Below are 24,345 nucleotides of genomic sequence, written 5' to 3' on the forward strand. Positions count from 1 at the left end.
CTGTCTCAAAAAAAATTGCTTGAGACTTTTGCTTTGACCCATGGTTTATCTAGCAGTGTGTTGTTTAGTTTTCAAGTCTTTGGAGATTTTCCTATTACTTTTCTGTTACTGAATTCTCGTTTTATTCCATTGTGGTTGGAGGGCATGCTCTATATGATTCAAATTTTTAATAATTTTTTGAGGTTTGTTTAATGACCCAGGATGTAGTCTATCTTGGTATGCATTGCGTGTTTAAAAAGAATGTGTATTTTGCTCTTGTTGGATCCTATTCTTTGATTATTTTGCTGAGTCCTGATACCCTTGTGGATTTTCCATCTAGTTGTTATATCAATTATTGAGAGAGGGATGTTGAAGTACTTAACTATAGTTATGGATTTGTCTAATCCTCCTTTCAGTTATATCGGTTTTTGTTTCACACATTTTGCAGTACTTTGGTCCATATGCATTTAGTATTGCTATGTGTTCTTGGTGAATTGATACTTTTATCACTATATAATCTTCCTCTTTATCCCTAGAAATTTTCTTTGCAATGTAGTCTACTTTATCTTATATTAAAATAGTCACTCTTGCTTTCTTTTGATTGTTTTCCCATAGTTTTGCTTATTGTGTTCTTTCTTCCTTCCTGATGTTTCGAGGTTTCAGGCAGGGGAGGGGGGTGTTATTGCCTCATTATTGCCAAATGGATGTGGAAGTCCAGGTTCCCTACTCACCTTCCAGTGATATCTGAGGGAGGTAGTCTCCTTGTTACTGATGGGCAGGGGTGGGAGTTCCAGCTCCCCAGTAGTCTCCAATGACACTTTGCAGGAGTGTTTTTTTATTTCTGGGTGATAAATACAGTCGTGAATCTCCTGGAGGTCTCCTCTGATACTACTTTAGTGGGTAGGAGCACCTTCATAATTGTTAACTGTCAGAGACAAACAGAAGTCCAGGCTCCCCAGATGGCCTTTCCTGTTACAGTGGGATAGGAGTGGGTTGGATCATTGTGGCTAGTGGGGATGAAAGTTCCAGCTTCAGCCTGGGCATGGCAGCTCACACCTGTAATCCCAGCACTTTGGGAGGCCGAGGCAGGAGGATCACTTGAGCTCAGGAGTTTGAGACCAACCTGGGCAACATAGTGAGACCTCATCTCTATAAAAATAAAAATTTAAAAAAAGTTCCAGCTTGGTACTTTGCCTTCTCTGATATGATCTTGGTGGAGACCCCTGGCAGAAGTGTTGATGTGCCTCATTAGAGCTTCACGAGGGTAGAAATCTATGCTCCCTACTTGGTTGGGAGTGGGTAGGAGTAGCACCACAATTTGTGTGTGTGTCTGGTGTCTGGCTAGAGTAGAGAGCTTAGCTATTGTCTACAAGTTTTCCTTGTTACTAGGCTTCCTAGTCCTTTGGCTAAAGAGCGTAGGCTTTTGTTGGGGCTTTTATTTTGTCTGTACCCATTGGTGTTTCTGAGTTACCAGTTTTTTTCAACTCCAAATACGAGATATATGAGGCAAAACCAAAATCTCCAAGTATGAGATATGAGGCAAAAACAAAATCCAAAAAACTTGAGGAATGTCACGCCTCAAGTTCTGATGTCCCTAGACAATCTGCCTTCTCTGCAGCTTTCAGCCTTCTTAGGATTTTTTAAATATATAATATCCAGGGTTTTTAGTTGTACTTAGTGGGAGGAATAGGAAAAAGCACATCTAATCCATCCTTCTGGAAGTGGAAGTTTCCCGATTTGTCTTAAATTTTAAGATGCTCATGGTTAAAGGGACATATATAGTCTAATTTCTTCATATGATTTCATCTTCTGCTAGTCTTTTACATTTTTTCCCATTACACATTGAACCCCCAACCACAAAAGAACACTGAGATCCGATAACCACCTCCAAGTCATTTTTTCTCCATTGAGACAGTAAAACTTGTTTCCTAAAAAGGTATAGTACAGTTTTTTTTTTTTTTTGATGGTGGGAAAAGAAGAGTGTGTGTAGCAAAGAATGAAGAAAAGGTACTAGGTAAGGTCCAATCAATCAATCCATCAATCAATCATAGCTAACAGACTTGCAGATCCAGGCTAAGAGCACAATTTTTTCTCTAACAACTGATTCATCATACACCTTAGTTTTCTAGCACATTGCCCTAATTCAGTACCATCTGCCACTATTAGATTAATATACAATTATGATTTTGAGTACCAAAGTCATAATATGCAGAGCTTAAAGCTTTTGTTGTTGGTAACATCCTAAAAGTACATCTATAGAGTAATTTCATAATTAACAAAAAAGTACAATTTAATGAAAGATGTTTAGTGGATTTATAAAAGGTTGAAATTTCAGTAACTATTAAATTTTAAACTAGTTTGCTTAGTCATTTGGGGTGATCTCATGCAAATTAATATTTATCAGAATTATTAATTATCAGACACAATAGGAAGATAATGATTGCTTGACAGAAAGAAAAATGAGGAGTAGGAGGAATAAGTAATGCTAGCAATGACAACTGTCATTTACCCAGCCTTATTTTATATTAAAAGCATTGGGCTACATACTTTATGATTTTGTATTTATTTTAGGGTCTCAGGTACATTAAATTGGACCAGTCATGATACTTGGTTCATGACACACTCTCAGCAGTGGTCCGCTAGTTATTTAGCCAGTTATTTTAAGTAATGTAATAAGCACCTGTAAACCTACAACCCAAAATAAAAGCTAAGATCTTGATAATAATCTACATCTAAATATAAGAGTTATTCATCCCCATCCTACCTCCCTCCCTCCTCCTAGCCAAGGTAACCATCTCCTAAATCCTGTGTTCATTATCCACTTGCTTTTCTTTTTATATAGTTTTATTATACCTATATGTAATCTCAAAATTATATGTTTTAATTTTATATTTAACTTCATAAAAATATAACATGCTCTATGTAATCTTTTAGGGCTTCCTTTTTCATCTAATTTTATATTGCTAAGATTAATCCATATTTTGTGTGTGGTTGTAGTTCATTTGTTCTGAATGCTGTATAATATGCCACTGCATGACTATACCACATTTTATTAATCTATTAATAATGCTGATGAGAATTTAGGTTATTTCTAGATTTTTGTATTGTGAATTGTGCTGCTTTAAATATGCTTGCGTGTGTCTCCTGTTATCCATGAATGAATCAAAGATTCTCTTGAGTATTTACCTAGGAGTACAATTTTGGGGTCACAGGGTATATGTATGTTCAACTTTCAGAGAAAATGCCAAAATTGCTTGCAGCAATTTGTATATATTCCTACAAATAACACATAAGAAATCATGTGCTTCTACATTTCTGGGCTTTTTATTATTCTCAGGAATTTCATATGTCTAACACTTTCCTTTCTTAGCATGGGTTCCTCATCTGAACCACAGAACATAGACAATTATTTGAGTGTCTATCTATATTCTCAATTCTCTAAAAGATAGTATATATCTAGTATTATTCTAATTACATAAGAAAGAAATCAATTATTTATATGCAATAGATGTCTTAAGGCATTAGTACTTTGTTCTTTCCAGGAACCCCAATTTAGAAGGACTGCTTGGTATTGTCACTTTTTATTTTTTGTCAACCAACTGGGTATAAAAGATATCTTACGTGATTTGATTTGCATTTTCCTGATTCATAATGATGTTTTATCTCTGAACAAGCTAACTGGCCAAATGTGTGTGTACAATTTTCTGAAATGTCTGTTCATGTCCTTTGTCCATTTTTTCTATGGGATTGCTTATGTTTTCTTAATAATTTTTCCAACTTCTTTATGTATTCTTGATATTATTTCTTTGCCAGTTGTATTTTAAGAATATTTTCTCTCAGTTTGTAACTTGTCTTTTCTCATTCTCTAACATGTATTTTGATGAAAAAAGTTTTAAATTTTAATACAGTTGAATGTACCAATCTTTTATTTTATAGTCGATTCTTTTTGTGCCTTAACACATCTTTCACTATTTCAAGGTTAGGAAGATATTCTATGATATTTTCTATTAAAAGTTTTGGAATTCTGTTTTGAAATGTATATTCTTGTAATTGATCTTGTATATATGGTGGGAGGCAGGTTTTATTTTCATTTTTCTTCATATGGATAACCATTTTTCCAGCTCCATTTGTTAGTCTCCAAATTTCCCACTGATCTGACATACTACCTCTGTCATACATCAGACCTCCATATGCACATGGGTCTATTTCTGGGTTATTATATTCTGAAGAATTTTACATTCATTATTTCATGTAGTCTTCACAATAAGTAATTTGACATTATTTCATGTAATCTGCAAAATCACCTTATGAGGTAGGTGCTATTTTCTCCATTTTACAGATTTAGAAAATGAAAGCTTAGAGACACTAATTACTGGTAAGATCACAAACTAATCTATGGATGTCAGCTCTAAGCCAAAGTTTCCAGAGCCCAAGCTTTCAAGCCATAATCAATACTGGCTCTTACTCTACTACTTCATAAGAATGTTGCAAAAGTCAGTAAATATCATAGGCAGTAAACTATATGTTTAGCTCTGTATTAGTTACTGGGTGGGGTGAGGTAGGGTCAAGGATACTGTTGTAAAGGAAAGACAAAATTGTAGCCCTTGTTCATTTTGTGTACCCTTAACTTGCTTTATTATTATTGCTTTTTGAGGTAATTAAGTACCAGAACTTATATATCTATTTGTTTATTATCTGCCCCACTCACTAGAATGCTACACGAGAGCAGGAACATATATTGTTTTATTTACTGCTGTATACCTATCAACTAAAACAGTACCTGGCACAGAGTAGGCATATGATAAGTATTTGTGGAATGAATGAATGTATGAATGAATAAACATGATAATGCTTCTGTCACTGGAATATGGACAATCTCACAGAAAATATTTTGAGTTCAAAAAAATCCTATGAAAGTAGGAAAAATTTACTCATTCACTCAATACATGTACTGGGTACCTACTATGCATGTAGCACTGTGATGAGTACTGATAGAAGAGATACAAAGATGAGTAAGACATGATCCTTGACTTCATGAACTTACAAGCTAGTAGAATCTACGTGTGCATATAAATTCCTATAATACACAAGAAATAGTAAGTGCTATAAGAGAAAAATGCTAATTTGAACACAGGAGAATTTAATTCAGACTAGGAGATCTGGGTAGCCTTAATGGTAGAAGTCGCCATGTTGGAGCTTGGTCTTGACAATGTTTTTCCTTCAAATAAGATGAAAACTGTGGAAGTGCACTGCATACTTATTTAGCCAAAAGTTACTACTTACAGATATCTTTGCATAAAGTAACCCACACAGTGGTAAAACATTTTCATTTGGGGGAGCATATTGGATTTTGCCTGGTTAAGAGGAGGAGGATATTTCAGGTAGAGGGAATGGATTGAAAGCATAGGGCATGTTTTAGCAAGGAGTTGAATGTTGCTGTAACTGGGCTCAAGGGAGACAGGGTGGGTGGCATTTGAAGTCAAGGGTTCAGGCTATTTGACACTTTTAAGAGACTAAGTGACAGTGGAGGAGGCAGGCAGGTCATAACAGGCAGTTATTTTCTTTTCTCTTCTTTCTCCCTTGTTATGTTACTTCCTTTCTCTTTTCTTTTTCCCATAGCAGAATGCAATGAAAAAGAAGACAGGATAGGGAGTCTGAAGACACAAAATCAAGGCATAGTTCTGCTACTGAACTGCTGTATGTTTGGAAACTTAATTCAATTAAAGCTGGGGGCGGGGAGCAGTTTTCTAAAACTACACATATGCCCTTCTCCCTGTAAATGTTTTTTGTTAGCTGCTCCAAAAGGAATACCTCCTTCTAGCTGCTATCACCCTCTCACAAGGATCACTGCTATAGTGTCAGATAAATACACCCTTAGGCATGTTGGTTGAGAATCACTGAACAAAATGATCTCTAAGTGTCCCCTCTTTCCAACCACCCCAGCCTGCTGTCCACCACCTTGCCACATTATCTGATTCTTTTCTTATTCCCAACTAAGCTTTCAGTCTAACAGTAGACTTGTATATGGGGATTGCTTGGTCTTTCTGGAGGTGCACAGGGCTACAAATTCTTGTCCTGGAGGAAAACTAACCATGAGTGGCCACAGAAAACTGAAAGACTTGAGCACCTGCTCCACAGGCAGGGAAGGGGATAAAATTACTGGGCTGCCACTAACTTGCAAAAATAACTCGGGGGCTATCCTGGATGCAAAAGCAGCCTGATCCTTTCAAAGAACAATTGTGAGAAATGATGTGTGTTGTGGGGAGGGCAGAGAACAGAGTGACAGAATTCTAAATTATAGAGCTATCCTTCAAGGCCTAATTCTTTAGAACTTTCTCGGATATAGTTTGGATGGGAGTGACAGGGTAGGGTACAGAGGGGAAGAAGATGATCGGTCTAAGATTCATAGTCTTTTTTTTAAGCTGACTTACTCTTAAGAAAGTTTTACATTGCACACAAAGGAAAACGCACCCTCCGCATGACGCTCTATGAAGCCTAATTATTGGAGCAAATGTTTACTGAATTAATTTTAGAAATACAATACCAATGCTGCCTGTTTCATAATCTAGGGGAAGTATTTTCTTCTCAAGCCATGTTCAGCCTGCAACAGGAAGCCAATTATCACCCCAGAACATTTCTCAGTGAAAAATGTGTCATTCCTTCTTAGGACAATTAAGGCTTAAGCAGGCTTAAGCCCCCATCTCACAGTGTTTTCTTATTTTTACCATCTAAATACCTATCAATCCAAACCAAGATCAATTCCATTTACATAACCTAAAGATGTCACTAACATTTGGACAAGGGAAATTTTGGAAAAGGACAAGATATCTTTTTTGCTTACTTGAATGCCCACATTGGCTTTTCCTGAAATCAGAGGATAATAATGGGGCTGCCGAGGGAAAAATGCAGGAAATAGGCAGTGGTACTGATTAAATGAGAGTAAATTCAGTTTTATTACTTTCATGTAAACTCAGTAATTCTAACTAAGAACTAACAAATGTAGTCCCTTTAGAATTCCTAGGAAAGTGTTTTTCATCAGTGGAAGGAAATAATTTCTAGTTACCAGATGTACGCACTCTGAAGACTGGAGCTAGGTCTTACTCAAGTCTCGGTTTCTGCTAGAAATTAGCATATTCATCTACCCTTCCATCCAACATCACCTGACACACAGTAGGCATCCAATACATGTTTGCCGAGTAAACATATTGGCATATTATGTTTGCAATTGTCTGCTGTTGAGAATGCTTCCAAATGGCTTGCATAAATAGGCTAAATATTGTCCTGAGAGCATTTTTAAAAATGCGATTAGCAAACTTTTTATTTCTTAGAGATGACAAATTTTTACAGTCCTAAATAATATGGATAGAAATTTAAGATGTTTTCCATGTGCCAAAAGAAGAAGACGTTCCATTTCCCTTTATAGACATGAGACAGAACTCTTCCAGAGCTCATTCTGTGTAATCAAACACTTTCAAGTGGCAACCAAACATTCCAACGTGCCTAAGCTATCTGAATGTCATAGCAAAAGACAGCTGGTGATACGATGTTAGGATGACCAGAATTTATACCATATTCACATTCCCTTTAGCACATACCAGATTCCACAGCTCTAAGACAGGTGTGTTCTGCTACCCTATTTTTCCCTCAAAGAGCACCTGGAGCCTGTCTAGAAAACAGACCAAGAGCTTTACTGCCAACCACTGTAGGTGGGATGACTAGATTTTCTAATTATAGAATTAGGAAAACGTAATTTGACATACGCACTTGTACTTTTGGGGGCAATGGGATAGAATATGTGACACTGGGGCTGCTCTGAAAACTCCAGAAAGTGTGGATTTCCGTGCTTAAAGGAATGACTAGAGAATCTACAAAAGGGAAGTAACTTTATAAAACAGACAATGTGAAAGAACACAGCACAAACAGTGTTAAAATACATGAGAAAACATTTATAACACATTTAACAGAGAAAGCATTAATTTCCATGACATAAAAAGAACCCTTACAAGTCCATAATTTAAAAAAAAAGAAAAATGGGCAAAGGATATCACAAATGATTGATAAAAGAAACACAAAGGACTAGTAAACATTTGAAAAATATGCTCAAATTCAGTATTCATCACAAAAATGCAAATAAAGCAGTAAGGAGCTATCATTCCTGACCTGTCAAATTGGCAAAAATTTATAGGATTAATGATATCATGCACTGGCAAGAAGACAGGAAATGACTCAAATACCAGGGTTGAGATTCTGACTTGGTGAAGCCTTTGCAGAAGCCATTGTGGTAGTATTCGTCATCAAAATGTACAAGGCCCTTAACCCTTCAACCCAGCAAACTTACTTCTTGGAGTCTATTCTAGAGTAATACTTGTTCACGTGTACAAAGCAGCACGATCATGGCTGTTCATTGCAGCACTGTTTGTGGTGGCAGCCAAAAGACAGGAATAATTTAAGTATCCATCAACAGGAGGATCTCAATAGTAAATTTCCCAACCTCTGATATGGCCCAGCAGGCACTTATTAAAAAGAGGGAGAGAAAGTAAGGGTAGAGATTATCTTTGTGGGGAAGTGACTGGAAAAGGGCACAGGAGTCTTCTGAGGTGCCAGAAATCTCTGTGCCATCTTTCAGGTGCTTGTTACACGAGTACGCTGTTTGTGAAAGTTCATTGGTGTACATATATAATTTGTGTACCTTTATGTACTTCAATAATAACATCTTAAAATAATAAAACACAGATTTGGGAGATCCCATGCGTTAGTGGAAAGAGGATTATACTAGGAAGGAGTTCTGAGTCCCAGCTCCTTTTGGCCTCAACTAGCTTGGGACCTTGGACAAGTCACTTAGGCTGAATCACAGTTGAGATGACTCACCTGTAAAAGTGGGCATAATTATACCCTGCGTAGATAAGTGGGCCAGATGATTTTAATATAGTTTTTTTCGTTTCTAGGCTCCACAACTCTTCAAGCCCTATTAGTTCCGAATGATAAACCACCAGTAAGTTTTTTGGATCTATCTCCTCTTCTCCATCCCTATTTCCATAACACTGACTCAGGTCCATATATCACTTCCCTGGGCTATTTCAAAAGTCTTCAACCTGGTCTCCCAGTTCTAGTTTTGCCTTTTTATAACCCATGATAACCCTCTGGTTAGAGTATCTTCTGAAAGTCTAGCTCAGATCAAATCACTTCCTTCTTCAGAAATCTTAGAAAGCAGTGGGGCATAATGCAAAGTGCACAGGTCTCACTGTCATTTAAAAACCTGCGTTTGAAGAGCCTACTGGCTGTCTCATCTTGTGCAATCCAGTGAGCCTCTGAACCTCACTTACCTCATATGCAAGATGAGAGTACTAATAGGACCTTCTTCACAGGGTTATGGCAAAAAGACTTTCACTTACTAGTGTGCCAAGTCCTAAGTTACAGTAAACATCAGTTAGGGGCCCAGAAGGAAGGCAGAGTAAAGTTCCTTAGCTACCACTTCTTCACTCGCTCCAATCAAGGCAGAAAATACTTCTGGGCAGTCTGAGCTGCAAGACAAAGCTTTCTAATTGACTGACTGGCTGTTTGACAGGAGGGCAAAAAGTGAAAGGCATCTCCCGCTTTGTAGGCAATGCCACTGAGAGTGTGGTGCTTTGTAGCAAAGGATGACAGTCTTAACTAATGGCAAGCTGCAGCCTGGAAGATCTGTAGTCCTCTCTGCACACCTAATGTGGTAAGAACTGCTTAACAGAGACCTCACACAAAATCAAGAGAAGCTGAAAGCTTGTGGTTGCCTTGCTAATGTAATTTAGGATGCATTAGTCAATGTTTCTCAGGCTGTTCATCCTAGATCAGGGTAATTATGGAGGGGAATAAAAAAGGCCAGATTAGAAAACAGCTTGCCAGCAGAACCACTGTATTTGTATGAGGTGATATGTGAATCAGCATCTGAAAACGGTATGTAGTTATGACTTGTTGCCTGCTCAGACTTTATGTCAAGCTCTGAAGCAAATTCAGCACTTAGTGTTCATCTCAGAGAAAAAGCCTGGTCACTGTGGTTTGTCACACAAGCCTCTTGCCAGATAAAAAGGCCACTCATGCTGGGAATGCCTCTCACATTACAAGATTTACACAATCTCCAGGAACTAATCTTGGGCAAAGATGGGATGTTTTCAACTTGATCTCTTATCTTTCCAATAAACTACACCAAGCATCTTCTACATTTTGCCTCCTCCCCACGAAGCTTCCTTGACCGACCAGAAGAAAGCAGATGGCTTCTTTAGCTGCACCCTAATTTCACATAAAATTTCATGAAAATGCCTCCACTCTTCATCACAATTGTGCACTTGCACTCAATCTTCTACCTGGCATAGTGCCTAGTACGTAAAAGACACTCAGTAAATATTTGCTCTTATTTACTGAGTGTTCACTACGACCTGTCACTCTTTCATAGCATTCAGCATAATTGCAAATAATTGTTAGCGTAGTTATTTGCTTAATGACTGTCTTCTTTACTAGACTGTTAGCATCTCAAGGCCAGAATTGGAATCTGTCTCATTCACAGCTTATTGTGGTAACTTAAAGCCTACCACTATGCCTCACACTTATTAAGACTAAATAAATATTCACTGAATAAAAGAAAACCAGGCACTAAGCACTATTTATTCGTTTTCTCACTGAATCCTAAAACAACCCTGTGCACTTGGTATTATTACCTCTATTTTGTAGGTAAAGAAACTAGGCTTCAAGAGCTGCAATAACTTGCCTAAAGTCAGGGCCAGGATTCTGAACACGTGCTCTTAACAACTGTTACTCTGCCTCCCTCTTTCAAATCTGCTTATACTATTTATTAGTTGTCGCCTGGAAAAATTTCCTATGTTTTCCAAGCCTCAGGTTTTTAAAAAATCTGTAAAGAAGTGGGGAATGGTGTCTATCTTATAGATTTCTTGGGAAGTTTGCTTGAGTTTATACATGTAAAGCACTTGGTCATAGCGGTTGGCATACAATCAATATTCAATAAAAGCTACTGCTGCTGTTATAGTTTCTATTGAATCAAATATGCAGAAGAATGTGGGTGGAGATAGGGAATGCCACCTGCTGAAACCTGCCCCCCTCCCAAAATTAGTACACTCTGTTTCTGCAGTTGAGTATCTCTCTAATGGTTTTGTGTACCACTCTCATCACCTCACCATATTCTACAAAACAGCTTGAACACTAAAGATGCTTTTGCTTAAAATTCAAATGCAGAATAAGCAAAATATTTTAAAATTAATTATATTACACAAGCAATTGCTCAATGTGAAATACTACAATCTACATGACTTAAATTGAATAGCTCACATTATGGAGGATATGGAAGATTGGAAAAAAATCAAGACTGTCCCCTTAGCACACAAAAAGAGGGAATTTCATCATTATGGATTTTTATTTCTGTAGATAATCAATGGACATCAGGAAATAGAGCAGAGAAAGCAGAGAAAGAGAAAATTGCAAATTAGGTGGTCTCTTCTTTCTGTGTTGAGATACCTAGAGAGGTCAACATTTACACAACCACTTTACCATCTTTTGGTCTACTCTGTTACTGTCACTTCTGTCATTTCAGTTCCTAATAGAGGACTCTGGACACACTGTGTCACAGAATACTACAAATGTCCAGCATTCTGAATCACAGTGGCCTAGGTACATGTATAATAGTCCTTTGATACAGTATAATTAGCTGCACTGCTTCTCAAGTGTGGCTGCATATTGGAATCATCTGGGGTGCTCTGAAATAGCATAGACACCTGGCCCCATTTTCATTTTGATTTAATTGATTCCAGACACTGATTTTGGAGCTATATTGCCTGGGTTTGAATCTCACCTCCTCTACTTACTATTGGGACACATTACTATTTGGACAAATTAGTATCTGTGTTTGTTTCCTTATCTGTAAAGTGAGGATAATAACTGTACTTACCTGATAGGGTTGCTGTGAAAATCAAATAATATATTTGAAATACATAGTGTCAGGCACAGAGTAGGTGTTCCATAGGTATTAGCTATTAGTAGTAGTAGTAAAACAGTATTTTAATTGTTATACTTTGGTGTTGTGGAAGAGAAGGGAAAGCTTGTAGAGTTTGCAACCACATGTGACAATGCTGAAATGGCAGCAGAAGTATTCTGTGTTTCAAATTTATAAAAATGAAATCTCTTCATTGTAAGGTACTACTTCAACAATAGAGGATATGAGTTTGATTCCATTTGGAATGTCTCAATTTTGTACATGAAGAAGTAAAATATAAATGTAACACATGTGTACTAGAACAACCCTATTTACCTATACCACACAATGGACTGTCATTGCCAGTTTCCCCTGGTATAAAAAAATCCTAAGGAAAAGACTTTGAAAAATCAAAATCATGCTAATCTTAAACAGTGATATTGGGGATTGTAGGGGTTTGGTTCTTGTCCCCACTTGTTGCCATTCTGTGGCAAAGAAGAAATTTCCATTGTGTTTGTGGAGGGGGACACAGAGTACCATAAAAACTTCTCTGGGCTTTCACCCCTGCTTGTTCTTTGGCACAGGAGCAAGATTGACTTATCTGATTATCACGCCTGTAATCCCAGCACTTTGGGAGGACAAGGCGCGTGGATGGCTTGAGCTAGGAGTTCCAGACCAGGCTGGGCAACCTGGTGAAACCCCGTCTCTACAAAAAATACAAAAATTAGCCAGGCATAGAGGCATGGCCTGTAGTCCCAGCTACTTGGGGTGCTGGGGCAGGAGGGTTGCTTGAGACCTGGAGTTCAAGGCTGCAGTGACCCGAGACAGCACCACTGCACTCCAGCCTGGGTGACAGAGGGAGACCCTGTCTCAAAAAAAAAAATACTAATATTATAAAAAAATAAAAATAAGTACTTATTCATGGCCTATCCTGTGCATTCTGGCTCTCAGGTCTAAATGCCCTCCAACTCTTTTATGAGTGAGTAGAGCCTAGTCAGGGCACAGGCACCATCTTCTAGAGGTAGACCTACAGGCCCATTTTGCTCTTCATTTCTAGCTTCCACTGAAGTGTGACACAGGCCATCACTCTCAAGGGCGCTGGGACGGTAAATGGTCTGCTCTGAAGGCTCAATCATCTCCACAGGTGAGTATCAAGGAATACATTTGAAGCTAGAGGTGGTAGGAAGTCTCATTAGGCCTTAGACACAAGCCATGTTCTTCAACATAATTTTATCTATAATAAAGTCGATGCCATATTTTGTTCCTCCTGAGGTGTTTTGTGTTTTTTTTTTCTCAGTTTGATTCAGAACTGGAAAAAGAAAACCAATGTGGTTATTTCAAGCTCTTACACCATAACAAGCAGAGCAGTAACCATAAAAGTATTATCTGACTGCTTTTAAGTTGCTTTCCCCATTAAACAAATTTGGAAACTGAGGCTTAGAAATGGCTTCTGTGGTTCACCTAAGGCCAAAAGTCTAATAATAAGTGTCAAATTCAGTACTAAAAGCACAGACTTCAGTATAGTTTTCACTACATGTCTGAGTGTGCTCCTTTCCCTTATTAAGGCTAGCGAGGACCTTACAGGTCCCAAGGACAAAAATGACATTTGCTTTCTGCACTTTACTAAGCTAGGAGGAGATGAAAACAACCTCTCAAAATGCAAGAATCCTCTTACTCTGAAATTCAGTTTTACTCACCTAAAACTGATTTTTTTTCCAGACAAATCTTTGCCCAATAATCACGAAATTGAAAGAGATTCTCTAGACGAAGTTATACAACAAAGTTTAAATCACTGATATAGTTTAGGTATTTGTTCCTGCCCAAATCTCATGCTGAATTATAATCCCCAATGTTGGAGGTGGGGCCTGGTGAGAGGTGTTTTGGTCATGGGGGAAGATCCCTCATGGCTTGATGCTGTCCTTGTGACAGTGAGTTCTTATGAAATCTGGTTGTTGTAAAGTGTGGCGTCTCCCCCTCCACTCTCTCTCTTGCTCCTGCTTTCGCCATGTGACATGCCTGCTTCCCCTTTGAGTTCTGCCATGAGTAAAAGCTTCCTAAGGCCTCCCCAGAAGCTGAGCAGACGCCAGCACCATGCTTCCTATAAAGTCTGCCGAACCGTGAGACAATTAAGCCTCTTTTCTTTATAAATTACCCAGTCTCAGGTATTTCTTTATAGCAATGAAAGAATGGCCTAACACAACCACAGACAAAACATAAGTATAAAATGTTTTCCTGCTTGAATGGAGTGGCCTTAAGGGTAGGCTGGGATGGAGGACACAAACTGTCCCTTACCAAGTAATCAGGTGTCACAAAAAGATTCTTCTGTAATTTGCTGAGTTGCCCGAGTTCTGCTCTAAGAAAGCAATTCCTTCATAGGTATTTCCCAGTCTCAAACTCTTTTCTGTCTTGAGAACAAAGTGCCTTCCCCTGTGCAGCAGCCAAAACAGATACGGGGCCTCCCATACCACCAGGTGAGCTTGTGACAAATCACGTAGTACTATTAGCATGAGAGAAGTTAGCATTTCCAGGTTACAGATACACTTTCACAGTAAAAATGAATCAATTACATGCCACAGTCCTAGCCAATTTGAAATGATTATATGGGTCTGGTAATAACTAGTTCTCATTCTGCCATGAATTAACCATGTGACCTTAGATAAATCCCTTCTCTGGGTCTCAGTTTCTTCATTTATAAAAATGATGGAGTTTGGCCAGGCATGGTGGCTCATGCCTGTAATCTCAGCACTTTGGGAGGCTGAGGCGGGTGGATCTTTTGAGCCCAGGAGTTTGAGACCAGCCTGGGCAACGTGGAGAAACCCTGTCTCTATTTAAAATACCAAAATTATCCAGGTGTGGTGGTGCACATTTGTAGTTCCAGCTACTCGGGGAGGGGGGCGGCTGAGGCAAGAGAATCACCTGAGGCTTGGGAGGTGAGCTGTGATAGAGCCACTGCACTCCAGCCTGGGTGACAGAGTGAGACTCTCTCTCTCTCTCAAAAAAAAAAAAAATGCTGGAGTTAGTTGAGGTTGTCTCCAACTCTAAAACACTAGACTTAAACATCTACCACTAGCCTCTATATTACCAACGTATCAGGCTACTTACACTTCATGTCTGCTGAGAGAATTCCTAATGACTTAAGTACAATGAAGTCACAAAATCATTCCAAAGCTATTTCAATGATTGGGGCAACTTAAGAGAGATGTATTTCCATTTTTCTATCCTGCCTCTTTTGTGCCACCCTGTCTGCCCTCCCCTGGACAGTCCTTGAAAATGAAAACTTCACACTGGATTTCTTCTATCAGACCTGAGAAAGAAAGTAGGCTTACTTTTTTGATCCTCCAGTTTTCAAGATAATGGTTTTATTTCTTGAAACTGTAATGAGATGAAAATGTCCAAAGGACTAAAGAAACTGAGTAGGGCTATTAGTCTACCCTTTTTCTTATTTTAATTCTATCTGAGGGAACAATAGGCTCTTCTTGCCTTTGGCAAGATAATAATTCAGCTGACATGCTAGAAATACCACACACCAAGATATAAAATGGTGGCATTTTCTCTCTTTAAAAACAATCAACGCTTTCATTTGTGGACTTCAAAGTACACATGAAATAAAAAGTCTCAGTCCTGTGAGTCTGAGGTAAATCAAAAGGCTATAAGTGTCATAGAAAAGTTTCCTGGTTCGTAGCCCTCCTTTCAGGTAAGAAAGGAAACAAAAGTACTCTCAAGCAGATGAGTGTTCATCTCCTTTTTATATTTCTCTTCCAAGTGAGCCTGAGCAAGTTTTCTGATAACCCATTCTGATAATAGTTCTTTATGGCTGACCAAATTTCTTCTTGCTGCTCTACAGGCCCACTTTCTCCTATTAATCTAGCCTTGTAGTGCTGTAATTGTTCACTGTCTTTATATTGTCAAGTATCATTTTGATTTCCAGAATTTCTAAAGGAAAGCTGAGAATGGAGTTGGGAGGTCTATGATCAAGACTGGATACTCTCTGGAGGTCCTTATTTAATTATAACACTCCTGGTGATGCTAGTCTACCTTAGACAAAGTTATTTCTCCTCTCTAGTGATTAGCACCTCATGTGTAAAACGCAGTGAGTATGAGAATACATTAAGAGAAAGAAACAATCACCATACCAATACAAATTATTATTGATTTTGAAGGGTCTTTCTGGAGATCTTGAACTTTTGTGATTAAATAATTATTGCAAATGAAAACTGGCTGAAGATCCCTCTTTTCACACTGAGTCATTCGTTATTCACATGAACTTTGGCAATACTACTTTTGACACATTTAAGGACAAATCTATCTTTCAACACAGGCTTATAGAGAAAAGACAATGGAAATAGGACTCTGCCCACACCTGGATGCTCACTTTGGTATTGTAATTATTCCTGGGTAGTTTCCCACTCTTCCAGAGAGCTGACACCTTCTTTGAATATTATTGTACCATGATGTTGCTTAAAACAATGCATTCGATTTTAGTCATCACCCAGTTGGCCTTGTTGACTCATGGTTTTTTCCACTTTAGTGGAAGTATTTCATGAAAGAGTTGGTATTTCTGCTTCTACAAATCCAGATGGCTCTCAAACCAGGAGGCAGTTGGCAACTTTGAGAAACGAACTTAGCATTGTGATTTTACATGGGTTTAACAATCTTCTACTCTTTTGCTATAGAGTACCATCTGAATAAATGGATTTGCTGCCATCTTAGACAATTTGTACAGCTACAGCATCACCAAGGAAACATTTCCATGGGGAAAAGGTAAAATTTAAGAGGAAACACACTCTGAAGAATTCTGAGCTCATCTTACAAAAGCTACAAAGCAACCAGATCCACAAAGAAAGATTATGTGGTCAAATATGGCAGTAATGTCTAATCCTGATTACTGGTCTACTTCATAGTTGAGGCAGGACATTTAAACTCTACCTATCAGTTTCCCTTGGGCACTTAAGAAATCTCAGCTGTAATAAGGCAAGGATTCCATTAGGGCCAGGTATTTTTTTTTTTTTCACAAGCACCCAGATTTGATTTGTGCCTGTTCTAAGGATGTAATCTCACAAATGTCTGAGTAGCCTTTAGGGACAAGTGAAGCTGTCAGTTGGTCAAATTCAGATACAAAGGCAGAGTTTCGTGCAAAGCTCTATCCTGAAAATAACAAGAAAATAATAGGGAATATAAAGGCATAGAGAAAGCAATTATTCAATCAAATATGTGATCAAGCAACAAATATTTCTGGAGCATCTATTTTGTGTAAGACACCATATCTCTGCTAAGAGAGTTGGGGCCCTTCCAACAGGGGAGTTATAACTGAGTTGAAAAGCTAAGACATATATATATATACACAAACTCATAAGCAATAGTTCAAGGTGGTCCACAATCAGTGTCAAGTGATTGATATGAATTTAATGACCGATATATTTCAGAGGTACAAGAGAACATTTCTAATTAAGATGATCCAGAAGGCTTCTTATAGAGGGTAGGACTTGTACTAGGCACTGACAGTTGGATAAGACTTTGACAAGTGAAAGAAGGGGAGCATGCTGGGAAAGGGAAATGAATGGTATGAGCACGGTGGTGAGGCAGGTAAGCACACTGTCTTCAGAGAAAAGTAGTGGATCGGTGTGGCTGAAATAGAAGACTTGTTTTGGGGAGTAGCAGAAAAAAAAGAAAGCTGAAAAGAGGAACCATGAGATCTGAGTTTGAAGGGATCCTCAAGATGATCATATCCAAGGCCTGCTCCTCTTATTCTTACCTATTTATTTCCACATAAACACAGCTTTCCCTGGTCTGCACCAATGTTTTACATACATTTTAGTAGTGGTTCTAGATTCCTAATAACTTTAGACACAGTAACTTCAGCATAGTAGTTAGAAATAGACTTTGGAGTTAGAGGCCTGGGTAAACCACTTGCTAGACATTCAACTTTGGGTAAGTTTATCCTTTATTTCTTCATCTAGAAATGTGGGTAATAGTATACTTACAGTCGAGGGATGAAGAAAATGAGAAAGAAGGTTGAAGGAGACAGTAAAGGAAGAATCTGCAAAGTGTATTACCAAGGAAAGCAAAAGTAGAGAAAATACAAAGAAGGGGGCATTGTTAATAGCATCAAATGAAACAAAGAGTTCAAGGTGGTTGCGACCTGCCAAAAGGCCACTGACTTTGACAATCTGAAGGTCACAGGTGACCTTTAAGAAATCAGTTTTAGTACAAAAGGAAAGAGGCAGTTTGTAGAAAACGGGAGAGGTAGGAGGGTTGGGAAAGGGAGGAAAAAAGAATGTGTAGTGTGGAACTGGACCTGCAAGCAAATATCCCTCCCTCGTTTGCAGGTAAGGAGAGGGAGAGAGATGGCTTTGACTCAGTGGAGTTACAGGGCCGAGTAATGCAATGACTGGACATGCAGCTTGGAAATGAAATGGTCGGTAGCTCCTTTGGGAACTTCCAACTCTAGCTTTCCTCCTTGCCACAGTGCAGGGAATGATGACAAAGGAAGAGGGAAGTTGCTACTCATGAAATATCTTCCCTCTTCCTTTTGTCTAGTACTGCAGAGGAAGAAAATAATATTATAAAGCTGTCTGCCTATTTACAATATCACAAGATTGCTGCTGAACAATTATAAAATTGTTCAAGTATAAATTATACAATTATAAAAGACTCCTTGTATAGTAAAATCTCATTAATTTGGACTACACTAATTTGGAATTTGTGGTAATTTAACCTGGGTTGGAGTTACCTTTGTCCTACTAACAAAGAAAAGGTTCTCTAAGCAAATAGTGAACAAGATTTCAAGGGAGCTAATTTAGCCTGCCAGGGGCTTATTTCACTTATTTTAAAGAACATACTGTTTTTTAAGAACTTCAGCATATTCATTATTTGAATGCAAATTGTTCTGCTAATTATAGATTAGCATAATCTACTGTTAAAATCCTATATGTGCAAGTTACTTTGCTCTCACTGAATGTGCTCATTAGAAATAAAACTGCAATTCTTTAAAGTTAATTCACAATTCAGATTAATACATACTTCCTTTCCCCACCCTCATGAGTTAACTGCAGTTCAGGAGGTATTACCCTAAATTCACACATCACTTAACATCACTTAACATGAATACAATGGAAAAACTAGTAGGTGATCATAAAAGTCTCAGAGCCAAAAGAGATGTCTTAAAGTTGATGCCCTAAATTCTGTGCACTCTATCCGTGGCAGGTTCCACTTAAAGCTGATTTAACTTTTACTTATACTAATCTGGCACATCAGCTTGGAGAGATGGCTGGGTTTTTTTGTTGTTGTTGTTGTTCTTAATTCAGTAGAAGGAGAAAAACGGCTGCTACATGAAGGGACGATGAGAGGAATAAAAAGTGACTGTAGGCAGCAGAAAGGAGACAGGACATGTGTAAAATGTGGCTATAATAACTAAAAGACCACCGCAGCGTAGAACAATTTAGTGTAGAGGTAAAAAACCTATACTCTTTAGTAAACCCTTAAAAATTTAAAAGTATTAGAGTGCCGTACGATAACTAATGACTGGAATTACGCCCCTAAATGATCAAGCAAAGTTTAAATTATATTGAATACATGTCTTTAAAAGACAGATGAGTTTATACACATACACACATATGGTTTATACTCATAATGCTTAACCTAAAAATGTGAAACACGTTGATGATTTAAAACATGAAATTTATAATATCATATAATAATGCTAATAAAATAGCAATGTTTATTAAGTGATTACTGTATGCAGACACCATGCTAAGCACTTTACCTACATCATTTCAACTAACTGTCATAACAAATCCTAAGACATAGGCTTTAGTATCACTTTTACTTTACAGCTGAAGAAAGTGACTCTCAGAGAGGTTAAGCAAATAACTCCAGGCCACAGAAAGAGATAAAACCAGGATTAGAACTCAGGCCAGTTCCTTGGCTATACACCATGCCTTTCCATGCTCCAGAAAACAGAGCTCTCTAAGAATCACTCATTTCTTGAGGGTTCCATGTAACTAATGTTTTACTGTATTTTCATTTTCCAAACTCATATTTAACAAATATCTTGATTTATAAGCAGAGATCTATGATCTAAGAGTCAGATATGATACATTTGTAAACATGTTCCATTTCATAAGCTGAAAGTAAAAAGTAATAATAAAAAACAAAACAAAGAAAAAATGATGAACATGTCTGTTATGCCCATCCCCGAATCTCAGATCAGTTTCTATATACTACAGATTCTACTTCCAAATGAATAACCATGCAACAAAGACATAAAATTGTAAAACATCAAATGATCAGTTAAGATGTGGCTCTCCTATGGTTTTCTCACTCCTTTTGGAAAAAAAAAAAAAGAAACATTAAGATGAGAATAGGCCAATGGGACATGAGGGATTGGGGTAGGAGAAATTGCAAGGGAGGCTAAAAGCTCCATTGGGCTGTTATAGAGGGTTTAGAAGAATCTGTTTGCCAACTGTTCTAAGAGAATTATAAGGGCATAAAACATATGTAGGCATAGTGGGTATTGAGGGGAACAGGGGTAGAGGTGGGGAGATGCAAATATATGCAGCTATCTGTATTAGAAGTAAAAGTGAGGATGGCCTGCCACATGTACATACAAAGACAAATGCACAGTGAAACCATTCACTCATGCAATTCCTTCTACCTAAATCGATGCTCTTTACTCATCTCTTGTCTCAAGCCTACCCATTCTTCAAGGATCAGCTAAAAATGGCACTTCTGCCATGAAGTGTTCTATAATCCCTAAGGCAGAATTAAACTCTTCCTCATTTGTGCTCTCATCGGTTTTTCACCCTTTACACACTTGCCACAGCACTGATGATACTCTATCTAATTATCACAGTTATTCGTGTATGTGCTTTTCCCTCCTTCAATCCCATAATGAGTTCCATGAGGACAGGGGACTCTTTCTCATTTATTTAGTTCCTACAAGCTCTAGCATAGTATGTGACCTGCCACATACTAGGCTCTGGGAAAATGTTGACTCTGGCACTGGCTTAAGACAGTGCATTATCACCTAGCTTACCTGAAGGAGTATTTGTTCTCTTTCTTTTCTTGCTTGATTCCCCTCCATTCTCAATGAGGCCTTCTGTGACCAGAGGGCCACTGGCACTACCAAACTGCAGGGGCTCGTTGTTGTTAGCAGGGTCAAAGGGCAGCTGGTTCAATCCTAAAGAAGAAAAAGAAAGCCAAAGTCCAGACTCCATTAAGGACTGGGATTGTCTCCAGATTTTATTATATGAGCCACTAGTGGAAAACCTTTTAAATCTTAAAAGCCTAGGAGAAACAGGTGAATTCCTTAAAGACAGTTGCCTTCTGTAATTTTTACAGATCTTTTCGGTAAGTACAAAATTAAAATCTAAGACTGTGGCTCTGTCATTTGTAAGATCCCTCCTGTTTCTGCGGCAACTTAACATTTTTAGTCATAAGCTAGCAACTGATAGGTCCCTCATTAAATGTGGCTATGGTTGGACCCACTGTTCCTTGTAAAAAGTTTGGCTTTGCATTCCTTGGATTATCTCCTGACATTTTACCATTCTTTCATTACAAGGTATGTTGAACTGATGCAGATATAATCATCAGACTATCCTGTGTCAAAGTCACTTCCAATAGTAATATAGGGGTCTCTAAAATCAGGAAACCATAACTCCATGGCAAATGAGAAAAGGAAACAAATATATAGAAATTGCAAAGGGGTTATTTAGTAGCTGGAGCAATGGGGAATTATGACCTAGATTTCGGTAACGTTAATCTCATTCTCTTCAAATAATATTAGAAGCACGGTCACTTTACTCGTCACTGCTGCACCATATAAAATGGCAAAAGGTATTTTCTACTCTCCAAGTCTTACATGGTTCAATCAGGGGCAAGCAGAGACAGAGACAGTTCTTACTCCTCTGGCAGCAGCACCTGGAATTTCAAGTGTTTCAATTAAACTTCATGAAATGTGAAATCAAAAGCTTTTTTAAAGCCCAAAGTTAAGACATCTCCTGTAAGCCTTTTCTCCACTGGTTCTCTAATCCTATCAAAGAGGGGGAAATCAGGTTGGCCTGATATAGCTCACTCTTTTTTTTTTTTTTTTTTTTTGAGATGGTCCCTTGCTCTGTTGCCCAGGTTGGAGTGCAGCAGCATGATCTTGGCTCACTGCAACCCCCACCTCCCGGGTTCAAGCGATCCTCCTGCCTCAGCCCCCCTAGTAGCTGGGATTATAGGCATGCACCACCATGCCTGGCTAATTTTTGTATTTTTAGTAGAGATGAGGTTTTGCCATGTTGGCCAGGCTGGTCTCAAACTCCTTACCTCAGGTGATCCACCAGCCTCGGCCTCCCAAAATGCTGGGATTACAAGCTTGAGCCACGGTGCCCAGCCCATAGCTCATTCTTTAACTCCCAAATTTTCTATGGCCCATAGCTGTACAATTCTTGAGGTAATGTTGTAAATTGTCAGTTTAAAAAAAAAAAAAACCTTGAAATCCAGTCAGCTAAAGGTCAATCAAGTTTCAATAAAATGAATGCTAAGATTCTAATGGGCTGGCATGGTGGCTTACACCTGTAATCTCAGCACTTTGGGAGGCCGAGGCAGGCAGATCACCTGAGGTCAGGAGTTCGAGACCAGCCTGACCAACATGGAGAAACCCCGTCTGTACTAAAAATACAAAATTAGCCGGGCGTGGTGGCACATGCCTGTAATCCCAGCTACTTGGGAGGCTGAGGCAGGAGAATTGCTTGCACCCAGTAGGCAGAGGTTGCAGTGAGCCGAGATCGTGCCATTGCACTCCAGCCTGGGCAACAAGAGTGAAACTCCATCTCAAAAAAAAAAAAAAAGAAAGAAATGACATTAAATTATTATTTATAATAAAGAGTATCCTCTTGCTAATGTTTTCAGCCCACATAACAAGTACTGTTTTTCAGCAATCAGATTCCACTTGGATCACCTCCATTAAATGTCTTCTGGAACTTGTCAAACATTCTTCCTTACATCATGTGAGTAACTAAGTGAAAGAGTAAAACTTGCTTCTGGATCTTAAGCGAACTGTTCACTGCATCATATACATGTTCTACTAAATCCCTACCATGACTAGAACTAAAGAAACAAACATCAATTGCTATGTACTAAAAAAAAATTGAGATCATGACCAAGACTATTTAAAAAGAAGACTAGATGTTTATTCCATTTACAAATGAAGATTGTTCTCGTACCTGATTAGTCCCAGAGTCAAATATGATTAATATACTAGTCCAAAACTTTTCTTGGAATTTCTTTCTGAAATATACTGATCAAAACAAGTTCCATGGAAGACAGAATGGCACAGTGGAAAGAACCCGACAGACCGGGATTCAAATCCTGGTTATCCTTTACTAGCTGATACCTTTTGGCAAGTCATGTGGTCTCTCTTAGTCTTGGTTTCATAATGTGTAAAAGAGAGTGATAACACACCTAAGGCTGTGGCAAAGATAAACAAATACATATTTATGAGAATTACATTATTCTAAGTAAATTAAAACAAACTTTCCCCCTATAAACTTGAAAGCTCTTCTAAAAAGGAAACTTCCCTCTCTCCCTCCCTCCCACAATTATATTCTTGGTGCCTAGCACCATACCTTGAGCGCCCAAATGAATTAATCCTTAATTGGATGGGGGTAGATGACTCATTCTTTTAACCCATGTAATTAAAGACCTGACAGCTGATAATCAAGAATTAATGCCACAGCTTAAAAGTTCTGATGCTGATTATATCAATATTACTTAAAATAATTAGATTCTAAGTGCATCTCCATCATTTGAGTACTATACTACAGAATGGTAAAATGCTGATGAAAAGGAATGTTCAGGGATTAGGAGGTTCTGATTAATGACGGTGAAACAGAAAAACTTTTTATTTTTGTTTTGCATTTGATAATTTTACAGAATAATATATTAGTCCATTTCCCTGACTTATTAAGTAGATGACTGAGGATTTTCCGGAGGTTTGGAGCCACAATTTGCAAAAGGACATTAATAAGAGTACCTAACTCACAAGACTGCTAAAAATATTAAATGAGATTATATATGTAGAACATTCAGCATAACATCTGGCACATAGTAGATGTTCAATAAGTATTAACTACTACTATTATAACATTGAATTTCCATTTTTAATTTCTAGTTACTGATGTGCAATGTGAGGAGATTGTTCTGAATCTGCCCTGATCCAAGGATGTACCCTGCTTTCCTCATTGAACCTTTTCATTCCTGTTTATACCTTTTTCTAAAAGTTGAAGGAATCCAGGGGAAAAAAAATCTAATGAGTTAAAGGTGTTCAGTTATAGACATTTTATTATAATTATGCTTGCCCTTTCTTTAGGCCCATATGGTAACCTTAGGGATATAGTTATTTTATTAATTACATGGATGTACAGATTTTT

At 38.1% G+C, this 24,345-nt stretch overlaps 1 protein-coding gene across 15 annotated transcripts in view; it reads right to left on the reverse strand.

Annotated features, from left to right (window-relative positions):
* Positions 1-24,345, reverse strand: part of ENOX2 (ecto-NOX disulfide-thiol exchanger 2) — a 277,671-nt gene that overhangs the window by 138,664 nt on the left and 114,662 nt on the right. For 11 of the 15 annotated variants that reach the window (XM_016943962.3, XM_063804882.1, XM_063804890.1 and 8 more), the window contains one exon: positions 20,967-21,110. The exons of the other annotated variants lie outside the window; for them this stretch is intronic. Coding sequence is in view for 3 of the 11 variants with exons in the window: in XM_016943961.4 (XP_016799450.1) it covers positions 20,967-21,110 (144 nt within the window). In the remaining 8 variants the exon portion in view is untranslated. The remainder of the gene's footprint in view (positions 1-20,966; positions 21,111-24,345) is intronic. 15 annotated transcript variants of the gene reach the window in all.

This window comes from Pan troglodytes, chromosome X (assembly GCF_028858775.2).
Source record: "Pan troglodytes isolate AG18354 chromosome X, NHGRI_mPanTro3-v2.0_pri, whole genome shotgun sequence".
Lineage (NCBI taxonomy): Eukaryota > Metazoa > Chordata > Mammalia > Primates > Hominidae > Pan > Pan troglodytes.